The sequence below is a fragment of the Cucumis sativus genome, chromosome 4 (assembly GCF_000004075.3).
Source record: "Cucumis sativus cultivar 9930 chromosome 4, Cucumber_9930_V3, whole genome shotgun sequence".
Classification (NCBI taxonomy): domain Eukaryota; kingdom Viridiplantae; phylum Streptophyta; class Magnoliopsida; order Cucurbitales; family Cucurbitaceae; genus Cucumis; species Cucumis sativus.
In genome coordinates this window covers 7,726,149-7,742,732 of record NC_026658.2, presented here as the reverse complement: position 1 = coordinate 7,742,732, position 16,584 = coordinate 7,726,149, and the positions used below count along the sequence as shown (strand labels likewise).

The 16,584-nt window shown below is 32.2% G+C and overlaps 1 protein-coding gene across 1 annotated transcript; it reads right to left on the bottom strand.

Moving 5' to 3' along the window:
- Positions 1-12,035: 12,035 nt before the first annotated feature.
- Positions 12,036-13,888, bottom strand: LOC105435212. The gene is made up of 5 exons (XM_011655103.2): positions 13,682-13,888; positions 13,528-13,589; positions 13,285-13,432; positions 12,686-12,744; positions 12,036-12,547 (listed from the first exon to the last, which is right to left on the bottom strand). The coding sequence occupies exons 1-5, from the start codon at positions 13,776-13,778 to the stop codon at positions 12,341-12,343; spliced, it is 573 nt and encodes a 190-aa protein (XP_011653405.2). The 5' UTR covers positions 13,779-13,888; the 3' UTR covers positions 12,036-12,340.
- Positions 13,889-16,584: the final 2,696 nt, after the last annotated feature.

Below are 16,584 nucleotides of genomic sequence, written 5' to 3'. Positions count from 1 at the left end.
CAAAATCATCAGTAGGACATTCTTATATCCTTGTAGGACGAATAAACCATTTTTCAAGATGGGTTGAGGCCATTCTCTTGAGAGAGGTCAAGAAGGAGAACGTGACAGACTTTATTCGAACCCACATCACCTATCGATACGGTATTTCTCACCGAATTGTGACAGATAATGGAAGAAAATTCTCCAATAGCATGATAGACAAATTGTGTGAAAAATTCAGGTTCAAGCAATACAAGTCATCCATGTACAACACAACTATGAATGGGCTAGCAAAAGTATTCAACAAAAGGTTGTCTAATCTTTTAAAGAAACATTTCTCCAAGTCGAAGAGTTAGGATTAGCAAAGAAAATGTTGGAGAAGCATTATGGACCTACCGAACTACACCCATCATACTCCTACAGGTGTTACACCTTATTCTTTAGTTTATGGAGTATAAATTATACTCCCACTAGAGAGAGAAATTCCATCCTTGAGAATGACAATTCAAGAGAATCTAACTACCGAAGACAATGCTAAATTACACCTTCAAGAGTTAGAAGCACTTGACAAAAAGAGATTAAAAGCGCAACATGAACTGGAATGTTATCAAGCACGAATGTTTAAGGCTTTTGATAAGCACATTAAACCTCGCTCCTTTCAGGTTGGTGATCTAGTACTTGCTGTAAGAAGATCGATCATCACGACGAGACATACAAAAAATAAATTCACACCTAAATGAGATGGACGCTACATTGTTAGAAGTTTACACAAATGGTGCATATAAGATTGTTAATCGAGATTGATTAAAAATTGACCCAATCAATGTCAAGTTTCTCAAGAATTTTTTTGCTTAATGTCGTTATGTAAAAAAAAAAGGTTGAACTATGTTATGACATGATCCCTATATTATAAAGGGTACGTAGGTAACTTAAAGAAATTTAAGTTCAGTCGTATATTATAAAAAAGAAAAGGCCTTGAGCTAGGCTATAACTAGAACGTCATTCATCACGAAGGAAACCAAACAATTTTAATATTAATGAATACCAATTAAATGAGAAAAAGGAACAACGAAAAGTTGCATTCAATATGAGGAAAATGAGAAGTTGAACGATGAAAGAATAAAAGTTTTATTACAAATTTCTGTCTTAAAAGTTAAAATAACAAAAAGGGATAAATAAGAGAAGGTCGTGAATAAAGGAGTCCATTTAAAGTTCTCCAGCTCCTCTAGTGTGTTTTCTAAAGATTCACGAAGTGCTGACATCATTTTAGTATCGACATCACCACCAATGGGGGTATATTTGAGTTTGTCAATTTTCTCGCAAGTCTTTGAAATCTTATATTGCTTCTGCTTTAACTCCACGACATTCATGGAAATTAGGCAAGAAAGTTTGGTAGACTCTATGCATACCACTTTTAATTTTGCTTCTAGTTTAGTCTCCTTGGTGGATAGGCGATTAAGTCGATGTTTGAAGGTGCTTGTCTACTCCAATATACGTTTCTTTACAAGTCGCAGAGTCTTCATAAAACCATTCACCTCCATTAACTGAGCATCCTTAGTTGGTTGCTAAAATTGAGAAATGAATTTGATTATGGTTCTCGACACCTTGGAAGTAACCATCCACAAACTCTCTAAAAAAGGTAAGGTTGTTTCTACCGCTGGTCATGATTACATTAAAGATCTTATGCATTTTTGGTTTAAGGCTACTTACTTCTCAAAAGGGTACGAATGATCTTTTGTCGTAGGCTTTCCCATAAAGTTATGGCAGTATGCTGGCGAAGATAAAAAATTAAGTTGTCTGCAAAAAAAATCAGAAATCTTATAAGCTACTATAAGCTTCATTCCTTCCACTCGTTGAGAGGACCTCTTGATCACAAGGGGATGAGCCAATGTGATAGTTGTACCTATATGTGTCTTAGAGTTCTCATTATAAGTAAGTGCAATGTTAGCCTTTTAGGCTCGCCATCGGCTTTGATGTTTCTTCGATGTGTAGGACATGATCACCTAAAGAGGATAGCAAAATAATGTTAACAATAAGAAATTAGAGTTAGAGTAAAGGGGTATGCCAAGAAATGTAAAACAAATATAGAAAAATAGGTAAGATGAAATGAAACTATGGAGGAGGTGATGTTAAGAAATTGTTCGACATCGAAAACTTCAATAGGAGGCTCTTCATCATCAATCGATTGTTTTTCAAGCCTCTTGGGTCTCTTCCAATGACGATCATCATTGTTGCTTTGGCTTTCTTCATATGTTCAGAAGGGCACTTGTCGATTATCAATATGTGGTTCCTTACCCACATTGTCATTACTATCTCTATCAAGAAGTTTAAATCGTTCAGAAGGGGTCAAATCATTCAACATACATTTTGTACCTTCCTCAATTTTTCCCATGGGTCGTTCCTCAGTTTTAAAAGAGCATATCTTTTTACTTCCACTACCAAAATTATTCTCAATTTTCTTGGTGGTTTTAGATTTGACATGAGGGGGAGTGAGGTGATCTATCACATGTTGCACTCCTTCTTGGAGGTAATCGCCATGTTTTGTAAGCCACCGGACCTTATAGTGTGAAGTAACATGGATGTTCGAGTTAAGGGCATGTGCAGAAAGATATACTTGGGAAAATGTGTTCTCGTGAACACAGATCATCCAATAATATCGTACATTGATAAAATCAACATTCAAAATTTTCTCATCTAAGTCATATGGGCACCTCTTGATAAAATCCAAGTTGCTAGCTAAAGTGACAAGGACTATAAGGTTCAATAACCATGGAGGATCCACATTGTGAGGATAGAAAGCAAGATCAAATACTTATAAAGAATGAAGCATTCCAATGAAGTAATTGTCCATCATCGTTTAAGAGTTCATCTTTATTCTTTGTTTGGAGGCACTCGTGCCACATCACATACTTTTTCTTATGAATATGTGTGCAAGCCTCAAGATTTTTATAGTATTTGGCCCCACCTTCACCAAGAAAATCAACCATACGTGGACCTCTAAGACTCATAAGGGCCTTATAATGAGTGTTGAAGTAAAGAGCAAGCCATCCCAAAAACATAGTGTAGAGGAAAACATGCATTGGAATAACCAAGAGATGAAGTAGAATCATGAATCTGACATAGACCGTTATAAATATTGGCTAGAACAGGGATAACAAAGCTAAAGGTATAGCCTTACGCTATGAGGCTAGCAACCTTAAAGACCTCTGGATGATGGGAAGTTTGTTTGTCAGAAAATACAAACACACATAATCAATAAGAGAGAAATGCCGCTAGGTAAGTTTTGTCCTTATGTTCATTTATAATGCTTAAATCAAAGAATAACTTGAGTTCCACTTCAGACTAGTCAGAACGTCTGATGAGAATTCCATCTGGATAATGAGTTGAGCAAGGGCGAGAAGTTTTTTTTTGGCTTTCAAGTTGGTGGTATGGGTACTTTACCTCAGATCGCGTAACCCAGAAAGTGATCCATTTGCTCACTGGGATTCGAGAGTGATCCATGGGTTGAGAGGCAATGTGATAGCTGTAGGTTGCAAATAAATGCTCACAACTTTTTGGATATGTGTGAGACAATCATAATAAGTCTCAATGACAGGAAATGCTTTCTTCATAAGTCCCATAAGGAGATGGACATCTCACAAGATGAGGTGTGAAGGGTGTTCATTGAAGAACACCATGCCTCATAAAAAGCTCGAACAATGTCGCTATTCAGTCATATGTGTATAGAGAGGCCATCACAACATTAAATTCGTAATTTCTCTTGAGTAATGTTGTATTTTGAGCAACTACAAGCTCTAACCATTCCCATTAATGAGAAAGATAATAAAATTATCCATAAATTTTGAGCATAGTGCCCCAACAAATTTTTGGGTCGCTTATAATTCGACGAGCCAATCTTGATTATAGATTCTCATTTGGAGCCTTGTTGTGGATCGAGGATTTGAGAAACCAAGGTGTTAAAGAAGAATTAGAGCTTACAGACCGTTCCTTAGACCATTAGGCAAAAAAAATAAAATTTTCCTTCGATAATTGGGAATCCGTGATTTCTCAAATGCTTAATCTCAAATGCCCCTTCAATCACAAGGAGAATAACCCCACTCTCTAAGGATTGATTTTCATCCTTTAGGATAATTAAACATCTTTCAGACGAATCAAAATACTCAATGAAGTACACTATGGTGAAAAGCAGAATTTCTGCATAAAGGAAGTGAGGGTCAGTAAAAAAAACAAAGATGTTCAATCGTTCCTGCTAGGAGGTGGATCTATAGGCAAATTCCTGATCGTCCCGTAGTAGAAGTTGGATCGCTAACAATGAAACAGAATGAAGATGCATGATCATTCCTACTAGAAGATGGATTGACGGCGAATGCTTGATCGTCCCCTAGTAGAAGTTGGATCGCTGATGACAAAGCAGAATGTAGATGTTCAATCGTTCCTACTAGGAGGTGGATCCACCGAAAAATGTTCAATTGTCCCCTATTAGAATTTGGATCGCTGACGACAGAGTCGCCGAGCAAACGATTGTGAAAAAAGAAGAAGCAGAAAAAAAAATCTTACCTTTTGAAAATATGTTTGAAAAAGAGGTGTGACAATTCTAGTTTCTGTAAAGAGATAAAAAAATGAAGTAGAAATTTGGAGAAAAAAAATAAAGAGAAACGGAGAAGAGAAGTTTTTTTTTCATACCTTTCTTTTGCTTGATGTGGAAGAATGATCAAAGTGTGGGTCTTTTTATAAGGCCAACAAGTCCAATTCCTAAAAGGATTTGGAATGATATTCAATTTTTTTTTTAATCATAAATAAAAGGTAATCCAAATATCTTATCTTATTTTAAAATATTTTACTTTTGGGATAAATCTCGAATCTCATTTTTTTTAGATAATTAAGATATTTCAAAATTTAAATATCTCCAATTTTAAAATTAAAATTTGAGTTCAAAATCCATGTCAAATTAACTTACACATATGACCTTCTTTTTTATCTTAAATTTAAATTAGAGCTATAAATTCAACTATATCTCAAGATTGAGGTCTCATATCTATCTTAAATTAAAATTGATCATTTCAAATTCTTGTGCATGCTAAGACAAATTAGAATGTGGTAGAAACCTCATCCTTATTTTAAATTAAAATTTGACTATGATCTAAATTTTACTAAAAAAATGGAAGTTTGCAAAAATAGCAAAAAATATTATGATAATAGAGCTCATCTCACTTAAATTTTCAAAATTAAAAACTTATCAAATTTAAAAGTAGATTACCATCATATTTACCAAATTTGAAATATGCAAAAATGAAGTGTTATGAGTAGTTTTTTATAATTTTTTGTCATCTAGTGCAATTTCCCTTAGAAAAACAAAAGTAAAAATTTTATCCTTAAATCAAATTAAATTACAGATAAAATCTTGAACTTTTCTCAAATCAATTAAGGTTTGGCCATATTTGGTTTCTAGATTTTAGGACTTAGTAGTTTCACATTTATATAATTCAATTGCAATACAGCACTAAGTAGGTTTATTGTGTGTAAGATGCTTATTATATGTTTCTGCATTGTGTGATTAATTATATGTGATAAGTTATGAGTCATGATCATGACATATAAAATGCATGCTATATCCCTCTTCATCGTGTAATAGCTAAGTCCTTGTTGAGTATAAAATTTTCTACTGTTAGCCCAAGTGCAAACGAAACAGTAGATTTACCTGAGTGATCCAGAGTCAAACACATGGAATTAAATCAAGACATTAGTTCTAGGAATTACTCATCATTTAGGCGATGCAAAAGAATTAAAGAATAACAAATGTAAGAAGTGTTAAACTAAACTCCATGGCTAAACTAAGTAGTGAGAGTCTGTAAAGAGGGGATAAGAAAGCGGTATGGTAATGCAACACTTTGACCAAATAACTAATGCTTAACTATTTCCAAAACGTTTGGGGTCATCTCGCCGCAAATCCTTCAACCTTCTTCTCTACTTGGCCTAAATGCTTGATCTTGGAAGATGAGATTTTTAAAACGTAAGTCTAATTAAAAAATTGACATCTTTCTCAAATTAAAATTAAAGACATAAATTGGCCAATTATGATGATGCCACATGTTTTCATTATGACTGCTGGATCAAGTTAATTATTTTTGTCCAATTAAATATTATTTACTTAGGAAAAAGTTCAATTAAGTCAAAAAAATAAGCTTAATTTAGCCTAAAGACTAAATATGACCCAAAACCATGTAGTTGAGTCCATAAATCTGGTGCACGGACCAACTAGACTCAAGTTCATAAAATCCACCAAAGAACTTTATGAATAGAGAAGTTCTTTTCATTTGTAAGGGTCGAAATTTTTTTAATCCAGAAGATCTAGAGTGAATACTCCCAAGAGCTACAAGACTTCCTAACTCCTAAAGCTCACCATCCCCTAGAACTTCAAGAACATCATTTAAACTTAAGTTTTAAAAATCTCATCTTTCAGGATCAAGCGTTTAGGCCAAGTAGAGAAGAATGTTGAAGGATTTGCGACGAGATGACTCTAGACGTTTTGGAAATAGTTAAGCATTAGTTATTTGGTCAAAGTGTTGTAATTATGTATCAAAGTCTTGCTCATAACCCTTAGGTTTCCCAAAACCATGCTCTGATACCAAAATGCCACACTCCAATCTAGGTTTTTCTCTCTAATCTAAAACATAGCATGATAAAATAATTTTGAAAACTACACTTTTCCAACTTACTTCTATAAAACACATATTAAGAAATTCTATGAAAATTTCGAGAACATCTCCCCTAAAATACAGGGTAGCCAAACCTGTAAAGTTGTAAGATTTTTACTTCTATAAATAAATATTCTTCACACTCAAAATAATATCGAGTGTGTCTCACCACACACCCATCCATCTAGTCTAGAGTCCCAATTAAATTTTATATTCAACTACGAAATAGTTACTAAAGAAATACGATCTAATAAGAGACCTTACAAAACTCAAATCCTTATCATGACTCTCGCTGCTTCTAACTATCTCATAATGCAGTACAAGACTTGAATATATACATACAATAAGAATGATAGTCTACAATCAACATAGGCGAGCTCAACCAATGATTGGTTCTTAATCGCTACCTGGTGGAGAACATTTAAAACGTGAGCTAAAACTCAACGAGTAGCAAGTTTCCAAAAGTAAAAAGTCGTAAAACATGCTTGTTCACACGAGATTTCTAGAGACATTTGATTCGTGGAGTTGAACTTAAGTTGATGTTCTAGTTTTGTTGATTTGATGTGCTGTGGTTTTATCTTTAGAATTTGATTCTCTTTCGGTTGAACTTCTACGCTTGATTTAGAAGAAGCAGAGCACGTGGTGTTCTTTAAGTTGGTTGAACGTCTACGCTTGATTTGAGGAAGCGGAGCACGTGATGTTCTTAAAGTTGGTTGAATGTCTATGCTTGATTTGGAGGAAGCGGAGCACGTGATTTTCTTGAAGTTGGTTGAACGTCTATGCTTGATTTGAGGAACCAGAACACGTGATGTTCTTGAAGTTGATTGAACACCTATGCTTGATTTGGAGGAAGCAGAGCATGTGTTGTTCTTGAAGTTGGTTGAATGTCTATGCTTGATTTGAGAAAGCGGAGCACATGATTTTCTTAAAGTTGCACGTGATGTTCTTAAAGTTGGTTGAACGCCTACGCTTGATTTGAGGAAGTGGAGCACATGATGTTCTTGAAGTTGGAGTCTTAGAAGAAAAAATGTAACGTCAAATGAGCTACAATCTTTGAGGGTGATCGGCTTTAGGAGTCTAAGAGTCTTCTAGCTCTTGTGAGAATTCTCTGTAGACCTTTTAGACTAAAAAATTTCCAACCTTACAAATGATAACTCCTCTATTTATAGAATTATTTAGTGGGCTTTATGGGCTTGAGACTGGTTGGTGCATGGACCAGACCCATTGGCTCAACCACATGGATTTGAGTCATATTTAGCCTTTGGACTCGATTAAGCTCATTTTTAAGCTTAATTGAACTTAACCCAAATAAATAATATTTAATTGAACCAAAATAATTAACTTGTTCTAATGGTTATGATGAAAACATGTTACTATAAATCAAAAGTGTGCATCAATATTGCAATCGTAATTAAAACGTTATAATCACATGTTACTATAAATCAAAAGTGTGTTATAATCACATGTTACTATAAATCAAAAGTGTGTTGCCATCAAACCTATAAGTCAATCCAACCATGGCAAGACGCCTAAATATACGACCAAGAATAGCTCGCACATGATCAAAGAATTATGCGGCCACAACTAGTTCACACATATTTAGTACCCATCACGATAGTAACCTCTATCCAATCCGACCATGATAGCATACTAAATACACAACCCGAAATAGCTCACACGTTATCCATATTCACAGGGAAACATGGGGCCAAACGGAGCTCACACATATATATTTTTTTTTTTGCAAAGGTATTGTAATAAATGCTGGGGTAGGGATTTGAATCGTGAACCTCCTGTCCACAGGAACATACAGGTGTCTGTTGAGCTAAACTCATATTGGCCTCACGCATACTTAGCACTTACCACAATATCAACATCCATCCAATCCAACCATGATAACATACTAAATACACGATCCGAAATAACTCACATGTTATATAAAACCACAAAAATTTATATAAAATGTAGATGGTTTTTAAATTTTAATTCATTTCCATAACTGTATGAATTAATGGAACTGAACTAATTATATATATGTATGTACACAATGCTATATTTTAAAAATAAGTTAATTTGAATTTAATAAGAAACATTTAAAAACAAATAAACTAGTTCTCACTTGAAAAGAAAGAGCATAAAAAAAGAAGTTTGATAAAATAAATAATAATTTTGTTATTTTGAAATTCAATTAAGGATATTTTGAAATAAAATCAACGGTTGAGATTCTTCCAAATTCTAAATAATAATTTGGTTATTTTGAGATTCAACAAATTAATATTATTTTTGATATAAAATTTATAGTTGAGATTCTCCGATTTTTAAAAACAATAATTTTGTTATTATGAAATTGAATTAAGGTAATTGGTAAATAAACCAATAGTTGAGATTCTCCCAAATTCAAAATAATAATTTGGTTATTTTGAGATTCAACCAATTAACGTCAGTTTGATATAAAATCTATTGTTGAGATTTTTCGATTTTGAACAATAAAAATTTTGTTATTTTAAAATTCAATTAAAGTTATTTTAAAATAAAATTATGGTTGAGGTTCTCCAAAATGTAAACTAATAATTTGGTTATTTTGAAATTAGTAAAATTAAATAAAGTTGTTAAAATGTTGAATCAATTAGTTGAGTCTCGAGATATTAGGAAAAAGTTATGATATGAGTTACTATATCGATCTTTACCATGTCGAAAATAATTAAAGGCTCATAAATGTATAACACATATTAATTACACGGTAGATACAAAATAATTATACTTTAAGAACGTGGGTATTTTGGTATTTTACAAGATACCATGCACGTGCAAAAAATGTAATTTGCTAAAAATCAAAAGAAAAACTGGTTTTACCATTTTCCAAAATGACTCATAAAAAGCATGTTATATCCCTTATTATATGTTGCTTTTCTTTTGTAATTTTTTTTAAAATTAACTCATCCATAATTACATCTTCATATCTTCCTCCCAGTTCTTTCATCCAACATGTCCCACAACTCAGTTTTGAGTCTGAGATTAATAGGTAAACACTAGAGGTGGTTCTGTTCGAGTTTGGACAAAAATTCAAACATTAATTGGAGCTTCGTATGCAAGTTTACTATTTACCCTAAATTCATTTTTTATTAGGGTTTTATGATCATGTTTACGGATTGCAATTAGTGTATTATTTTCTATCTTTTTTCGCTGCACATGCTTCGTTTTTCCATCAGCTTCTACGTGATCACTCGCACGATTGGGGGTGTTCCAATGATATCACTCGCTCAGGTGTGCTCCATTGGACACATGACTTTATTATTACTTTATGATATCTCATAACAAAAAGTTAACAAATCACCCAGCAGAACCAGTAGTGGATCCCGTTATTAGGTATATTTTTATATACTCATGATTTTTCTATGTTTAACAAGGGAACGACCCATGACATTTCATATGGAGACTTACTCTACTTATGCTTTTCTTCATTAGTTTTTCAGTAATTTGATTTTAAGATATTTTATTTAAATTTTTATCTTTATTTTCTTTAAAATTATTAGAACTCGTGGATCATGTTGTTTCACAGTATTTTTGATTGATTTTGTCAATTTTATGTTTTACAAACATATATTTGATATTATTTTAATAAGAATTTAGTTTTTCTATTTTCAAGAAAGTGTTAAATGTTAATCTTTTGATAGTGTGACCTCAACTTAGTTTAAGAGTTTGGGTTGCTACAACTACTACTCGATGCTCTTTGACGTAATTGAGTCTTAGACTTGATTAAAGCTTGAATTTCTTTAGCCTAAAGTGTCCCTTATTCCTAAGGTATAATGTGATCATCCTATTCCTAATCTCAATGGTCTTGTTTCCCACTCTAACATTTGCTTACAACCCTAGTCTTATCACTACTCGAGCTACACAAGTTAATTTGTTAAATTAAGTAACCGATTTAATCTAACAAAACTTTTAACTAATTTCAATAAAGAGAATGCATGCAACAAAAGTGTTGTGAGAACAACATTACTTAAGCCATAAAGTCCGTAGAACATTCACAACAACACCACTAAAGGAGTTTAGCTCACTATAAATGATGAAATAAGCTTTTTTATTAAATAAAAAATCATTGCTACAAAAATAGTTTGATGGGTATAGAAAAGAAGAGTAAATAATTACCAAGAATAAAACAGAATAACAATGCTGAAAAAAAATTACAATTGAAATAACTTGGGTAAATCTTCAAGCTTCAAGTCTTTTCCTAGGATGATTAAGAATATATTTTCCAAAATGAAAATCGTTCCTCGACACTTACTTTGTGGGAAGAGAGATCCTAGAGCTGATACACCTCAGAGGAATTTTGGTTGGCGAGACTACTGACTTGAAACCTGAGTAAGAACTCAAGTGGAAAACTGGACAATGGCAAAACTGTGAAGATGGAGATAGGGTTGGTGATGAGGAGTTGATGGTCGTGAACTGAAGCCTCCAATCCTCCATGCTCGAAGATAGTCGGGAAAGACCGAATTTCAAGGCCTAAATGAGTCCTAGGCAAAATCGGGGCGATGTCTGAGCTGCTCAACTGCATATAACCCAAAATCGGAACTGACCTTCAGCTTGACCGACTCGAAATTTGGAAAGTTAAAGGCCCAATAATTTAAGCACCTCAGATCTGGTGTGGGTGCATCAAATAGATAATCAACAAAAATGGCCCAAATCCTACCAAAACTCACCATGTTAGTTCTAAAACAACAAATAATACTATTTAATCATAGTTAACCCCGATATCCTCAATTTAGCAGATTAAGAAAAAAAAAAAATGCGAGTAAGTTCATGCACAGCCATATTTTTCATAATAAAATTTCACAAATAATAGCTAAAATTCATGCATTTTATAGCATGAATTAATCATCATACTTGCTTATTTAACACGATTCCTCCACTTGATTTACTTTAACGCATTGTCATTGACAACTTTAAATTACAACTCATAATCCCCCTCCCCGGTTACCTACTATAGACTTTTAAATCTAAGAAATCGTTGAAAGCTCCATATGGATCGACTTCGTACTTAACTTTACTAGTAATTTTTAGAGTGATACACGAAAACAGAAGTTATTTGGTTCTAGTCGGGGGATTCGACTCTCCATTTCGACATCGATCACACATGAAGTCGGTTTCAACAATCCCGAAAGGAACTCAAGTTTTCCATCTCCAGAGTTTAATTAGAAACTTTGATTCAACAATCGTCTTTGCAGCTGTTGCAGCTTATAATGTGTAGATTTCCATGAGAAAAAGAGCTTTATCTTTCATCATATTTAAGCAGCGAAAAAAGAAAAGAAAAAAAAAAGAGATTGCTACATGTATAAGCAATGAAAAAACTCAAAGACAGAATTATTTATAAAAGAAAGTTGTCCTAATTAATATACATAATAAATAGATATTTCTTGTTCTTATATAGTTCTTTTGTGTTGCATTTGATCTATATAATATTACATATAACTAGAAGAAGGGAAAATGTAACAAAAGGATAAAATCAACAGCATCCCCTAAGAGTTATTGTGCTTATACATATCTATATGATAATTATAGGCTAAAAAAGACTATAAATTAAAGACTACACTTTCTATATATAGAGGGGAAAAGTAGCTAAGAATCTAAACTAAACCATTTCAAACACTATTTTTGGTTCCCCTATCTTAATGCAAAGGTTCACGGTTATTGATTGGTGGCTTGCGGTGAGCCCACTCCTTATAATCTTTGTGCATCAAATTGGCTATCTCTCTAGCTGCCTTGAGAAGCCTTTGAGTCTCGTCATCTCTTGCCAAGATGACCCTCTTCAAGTTCGTCGATTTCACTTTATAAACATGTTGAGAATTCTTTGATCTTGCTGCGTCGATAGTCTCCTGCTCAAGAATTAACAAAACTTATCTAACTTGTAACTCAACTAGCTGCGACATTATTTAGTAACCTTCCTTAAAGAGCTTGACATTTAAATTGGAGTGGAAAAAAAGTTGAGAGAGGAGGGAAAAGAGAGGAGAGACCTGATCATGGTTCACTTGAGAGGTTTGATGAGCCTTGTTTGAACTCTTTTGGTATAATCCTGCATGAAACAAGGTGTACATATTTCATGATTTTGAGTACTAGTTATTCAAGTTTTGGTAAACATATATAAAGATGGATTAGCTGTTAAAGTGTAGAAAAATAAACTATGGAGAAGGAAAATTTGATGGTATTACAAAATAATTTCATTCATCACACACACACATATATATATATATAATATATAATATATATCTATATATATCAATGGACCCATTTTACTAGCTAACACAAAACCAAAAAAAAAAAAAAAAAAAGATCCTATAAAAAAAAAGGGGTCCAGAATATGGTTTTCTTTTTCTTTTTTCTTTTTTCTTTTTCCCTCATTGCCCTAGCTATAGCTAACTAAATGATGATCAGTTATGTCTAGGAGGGTGGTGTAAAGGCCCTTTATAATCAGCACCAAATGTTACAAAACTAGCAACATTGAGCGTCTTAGCATCATTATTTTTACAATTTTTGACACCCAAATTTTTTCTACTAACTCCAAAATCTCCCTTTTGATCTTCAAAGTTGGATGTTCTATCATTTTGGTTTGCACCTGAAATTCGTGAGTTTTCTTCGTCTTCTTGTCTTCCATCATTTGTAGTAGTGATCTCTTTCTTCACTATTCTCTTCACTTCCACTCTCTTTCTTCCACTCCCCATTTTCCTCAAGCCAATAGCATCAAACCCCACAAGGTTTTTCTCCTAAAACCAGTAAAATAAAATAAAACAATTAGAAACTTAAATTTCTAATTTCTCCAAATTGTAAAATTAGTGAAATAAAAAGATTAATTAGTCACCTCGTCAAGAGAAGATTCAGAAAGTTCCGCTCCAATAGGTAGAAATGGTTCATCAGTGTAATCTACATGTAAAGCGGATTTAAAGGGAAGAATATAATTTTGAAAAAATGAAATGTTATTTTGATTGTAAAATAATTCAAGCGTAAATTATTACCTTGAAGAGCATGAGAGAGAGAGTGGGAAAGAGGAGAAATTAGAAAGAGAAGCCAAATGGTTAAGCTCAAGAATGGTATTTTGAACATCTTCTTCATATTGGTATCACTTTGGGTTTTGTTGAGTAGTTTTGAGTTTTGATTTTGAAGTTTTTTTTTTTTTTTTTTTCATCAAAAGAGAGGGGAAAAGAGTAAGATCCTTGAAGGGTATTTTATAAACAGTGTTGGGGTGAAAGGCAAAAAGAGTCAAAGCTTTTCTAGGGTTTCCAATCACCAACCCTAAAAAAATACTTTTTTTTTTCTTGGTACCTGCATAAACTTAGAAAATCTAAACAAAGTTACAAAATAAAACAAAACCCAAGTTTTGATTTACAAAACCAAATCATGAGAAGATAATTTTTTTATTAAAGAAAGGTGAAAAGAAATAATGTATTCTTTGATTCCATATAGCCTTCAATTAATTGAATAAAGTATTATCTTTGGACAAAAATTGAAGCTTGGATTTCCCATTACCATGCATGCTTAGGGATACTTCTCTTTTTCATTTTCTTTCATTTTTTTTGGAGAATCTTTCTTTCAATTGTTATTATTTGATACTATGACATGCCCAATCAAAACTCATTCTATTATATTATTTATATTATACATAAATTACCATTTGAATTTTAAAATTACAGTTTCATTTTATTTTTCTTCTTTTAGAAAGTGGAGCAAGACAATTATAAGTATTACATATACTTTCCTTTCCATTTTTCCTGAATTCTTAAAATCTTAGCAAACTTCGAAAATCAAAATAATTTTGCTTAAAGGGTATATATTAGTATATATGAAGTTTGTATTTGAGGATTTCATAAGCTCACCATCTTTAGACAGATTACACTTTCTCTCACACCCACAATTAATGGTGCAATAGAAATCTATGTTGGTGTAATAAGATGTTTCAAAGAGCTTGTACTGGAAATGCAATTAAAATTTCATGTTGATTGGATAAAAGGATATCGATCGTGTGAATATAAATAAGGAACAACATTCTCTAATGATATACGTAGTCTTTTGGATATAACAAAATATAAAGTCATTAGAGTACTTATGTCCAAAAAGTGGTATCAAAGATAACGAGCCTCGATAACATACTTATTATAATGAATATGTTATTGTTGAACTTCCGAAAACAAGCAATATCCTCTAGTTAGGAGTTAGTTCTAGGTTAAAAAGTAATATAAGCTCAAATAATGTAACATGGAAATCTTGTAATATTTAGATGAAAGAGATGATCATGAGTACATAAAAATAAGAACGTAGGAATGACTATTTGGAGGGAAGGTTTGAGATGATATTTTGTTCAAAGGAAAAATATTGTTAAAAAAGTTTATCTTGTAATGGCTAGATAAAGAGATGATGATGAGTACATAAATAAAAACAATTAGATATCAAATGGTGCAAAACACTAATTTGGATAAATAAGTAGACGATATCATATCATTTCAAAAATGTTTAGATGATCCGTTCGAATAACCTAATTTAATAAAATAAATAAATAGAAGATGAGAAACCCAAGTTAGTGGGGGCATATTGAAGATCTAGCTAGATTGAAAAGATGAAGATTATTGATTACAATCTTTAATTATAATATGTTTCTAAAAGAACCTCTTACATCACTAGTGAAATAGCAATTTTGTGAAGGCATGCTTGGTTAAAATTTTCCTTTTTCTTTTTTTTTGGGCTTTGTCCTCTCAAATGCATGTTTTTTGTTCTAGACCAACTGAACTTGTGTTCTTCCCAATTGTAAATAGTTTTTTCATAAATAATTTTAAGAAATTTTTATTCATGTTGAAATCATACGTTCAAAATCACTTTAAAACACGTTTCTAATCGTAGTATAAAAGTTATTTTTAATTAATTAAAAGTTACTCTCAAGCCTGTCCACATAATCTTCAACTCACATTCTAAAAATTTAGTTTGTTACTCGTTTGAATGCACACCCATATCATATAGGGAGTACTTGCTGTTCATCTGTTCTCACTAATATGTATCTATTTTTAATTTTTTACTTTTTTATTTACTTTTACCAATATTTAAAAAAGTCAAAGATAAAGTTTTTTGAACCAACAAAAAATAATTTTAAAATTTTATTTTTTTTAAGAATTTGGTTAAGAATTTAACTATTTTAAATGTGCTTAATTTTTTAAAAGTATTTTTTAAAAAAGAATAAACTAAAGGCTAAGTATAGCTATCACATGGGTTATAGGCTTTGTTAACTTGAGCATGCATTTGTTGGTTCTTATTTTTTATTTTTTCATTCCAAAAATAGCAAAAATAATTTAGGATAATAGAGTTTATGTCATTATATTTTTTAAATCGTAAAAGTAACAAATTTAAAAGTCGATAATTTTCTGTAGTCTTTTGATAGCCCTCCAATAGTTTTCTGATAGTCGTTATATTACTAATTTTGTCATATTCGCAATATGCAAGAAATAGGTATAATGAGTTGTTTTTTCTAAATATTTTTGTCATCTGACCTAATTTTCCTTGGTTTTGTTTTTAGGTATTACAAATTCAAGACATATAGGGTGATTTAACGATCACAACTATTACTATAATATCAATCAAGTTGTAGCCAAAGCAGAGAGCTAGATAGGGCCTAATAAATGTGAAAATATTAGTAGGTTAGGTCAATGGTGGGAAGAGGTCTAAGTCAGAGATTTGGTCCTAAAGAGCACATTTACATAAATGGGAATGTTGTTTAAAATATAAATCCAATTAATTATTGTCTTGTTTTAATTAATTAATTAATTTTTCTCTTCTTTCTCATTATATTGTTGTTAGGGTTTTGTGGTCAAACTTTCTTTTTCCTCTTTTCAAGTTTTGGGGCATCAGAATCTTTTTTGGGTGAGTCAATTGGTTT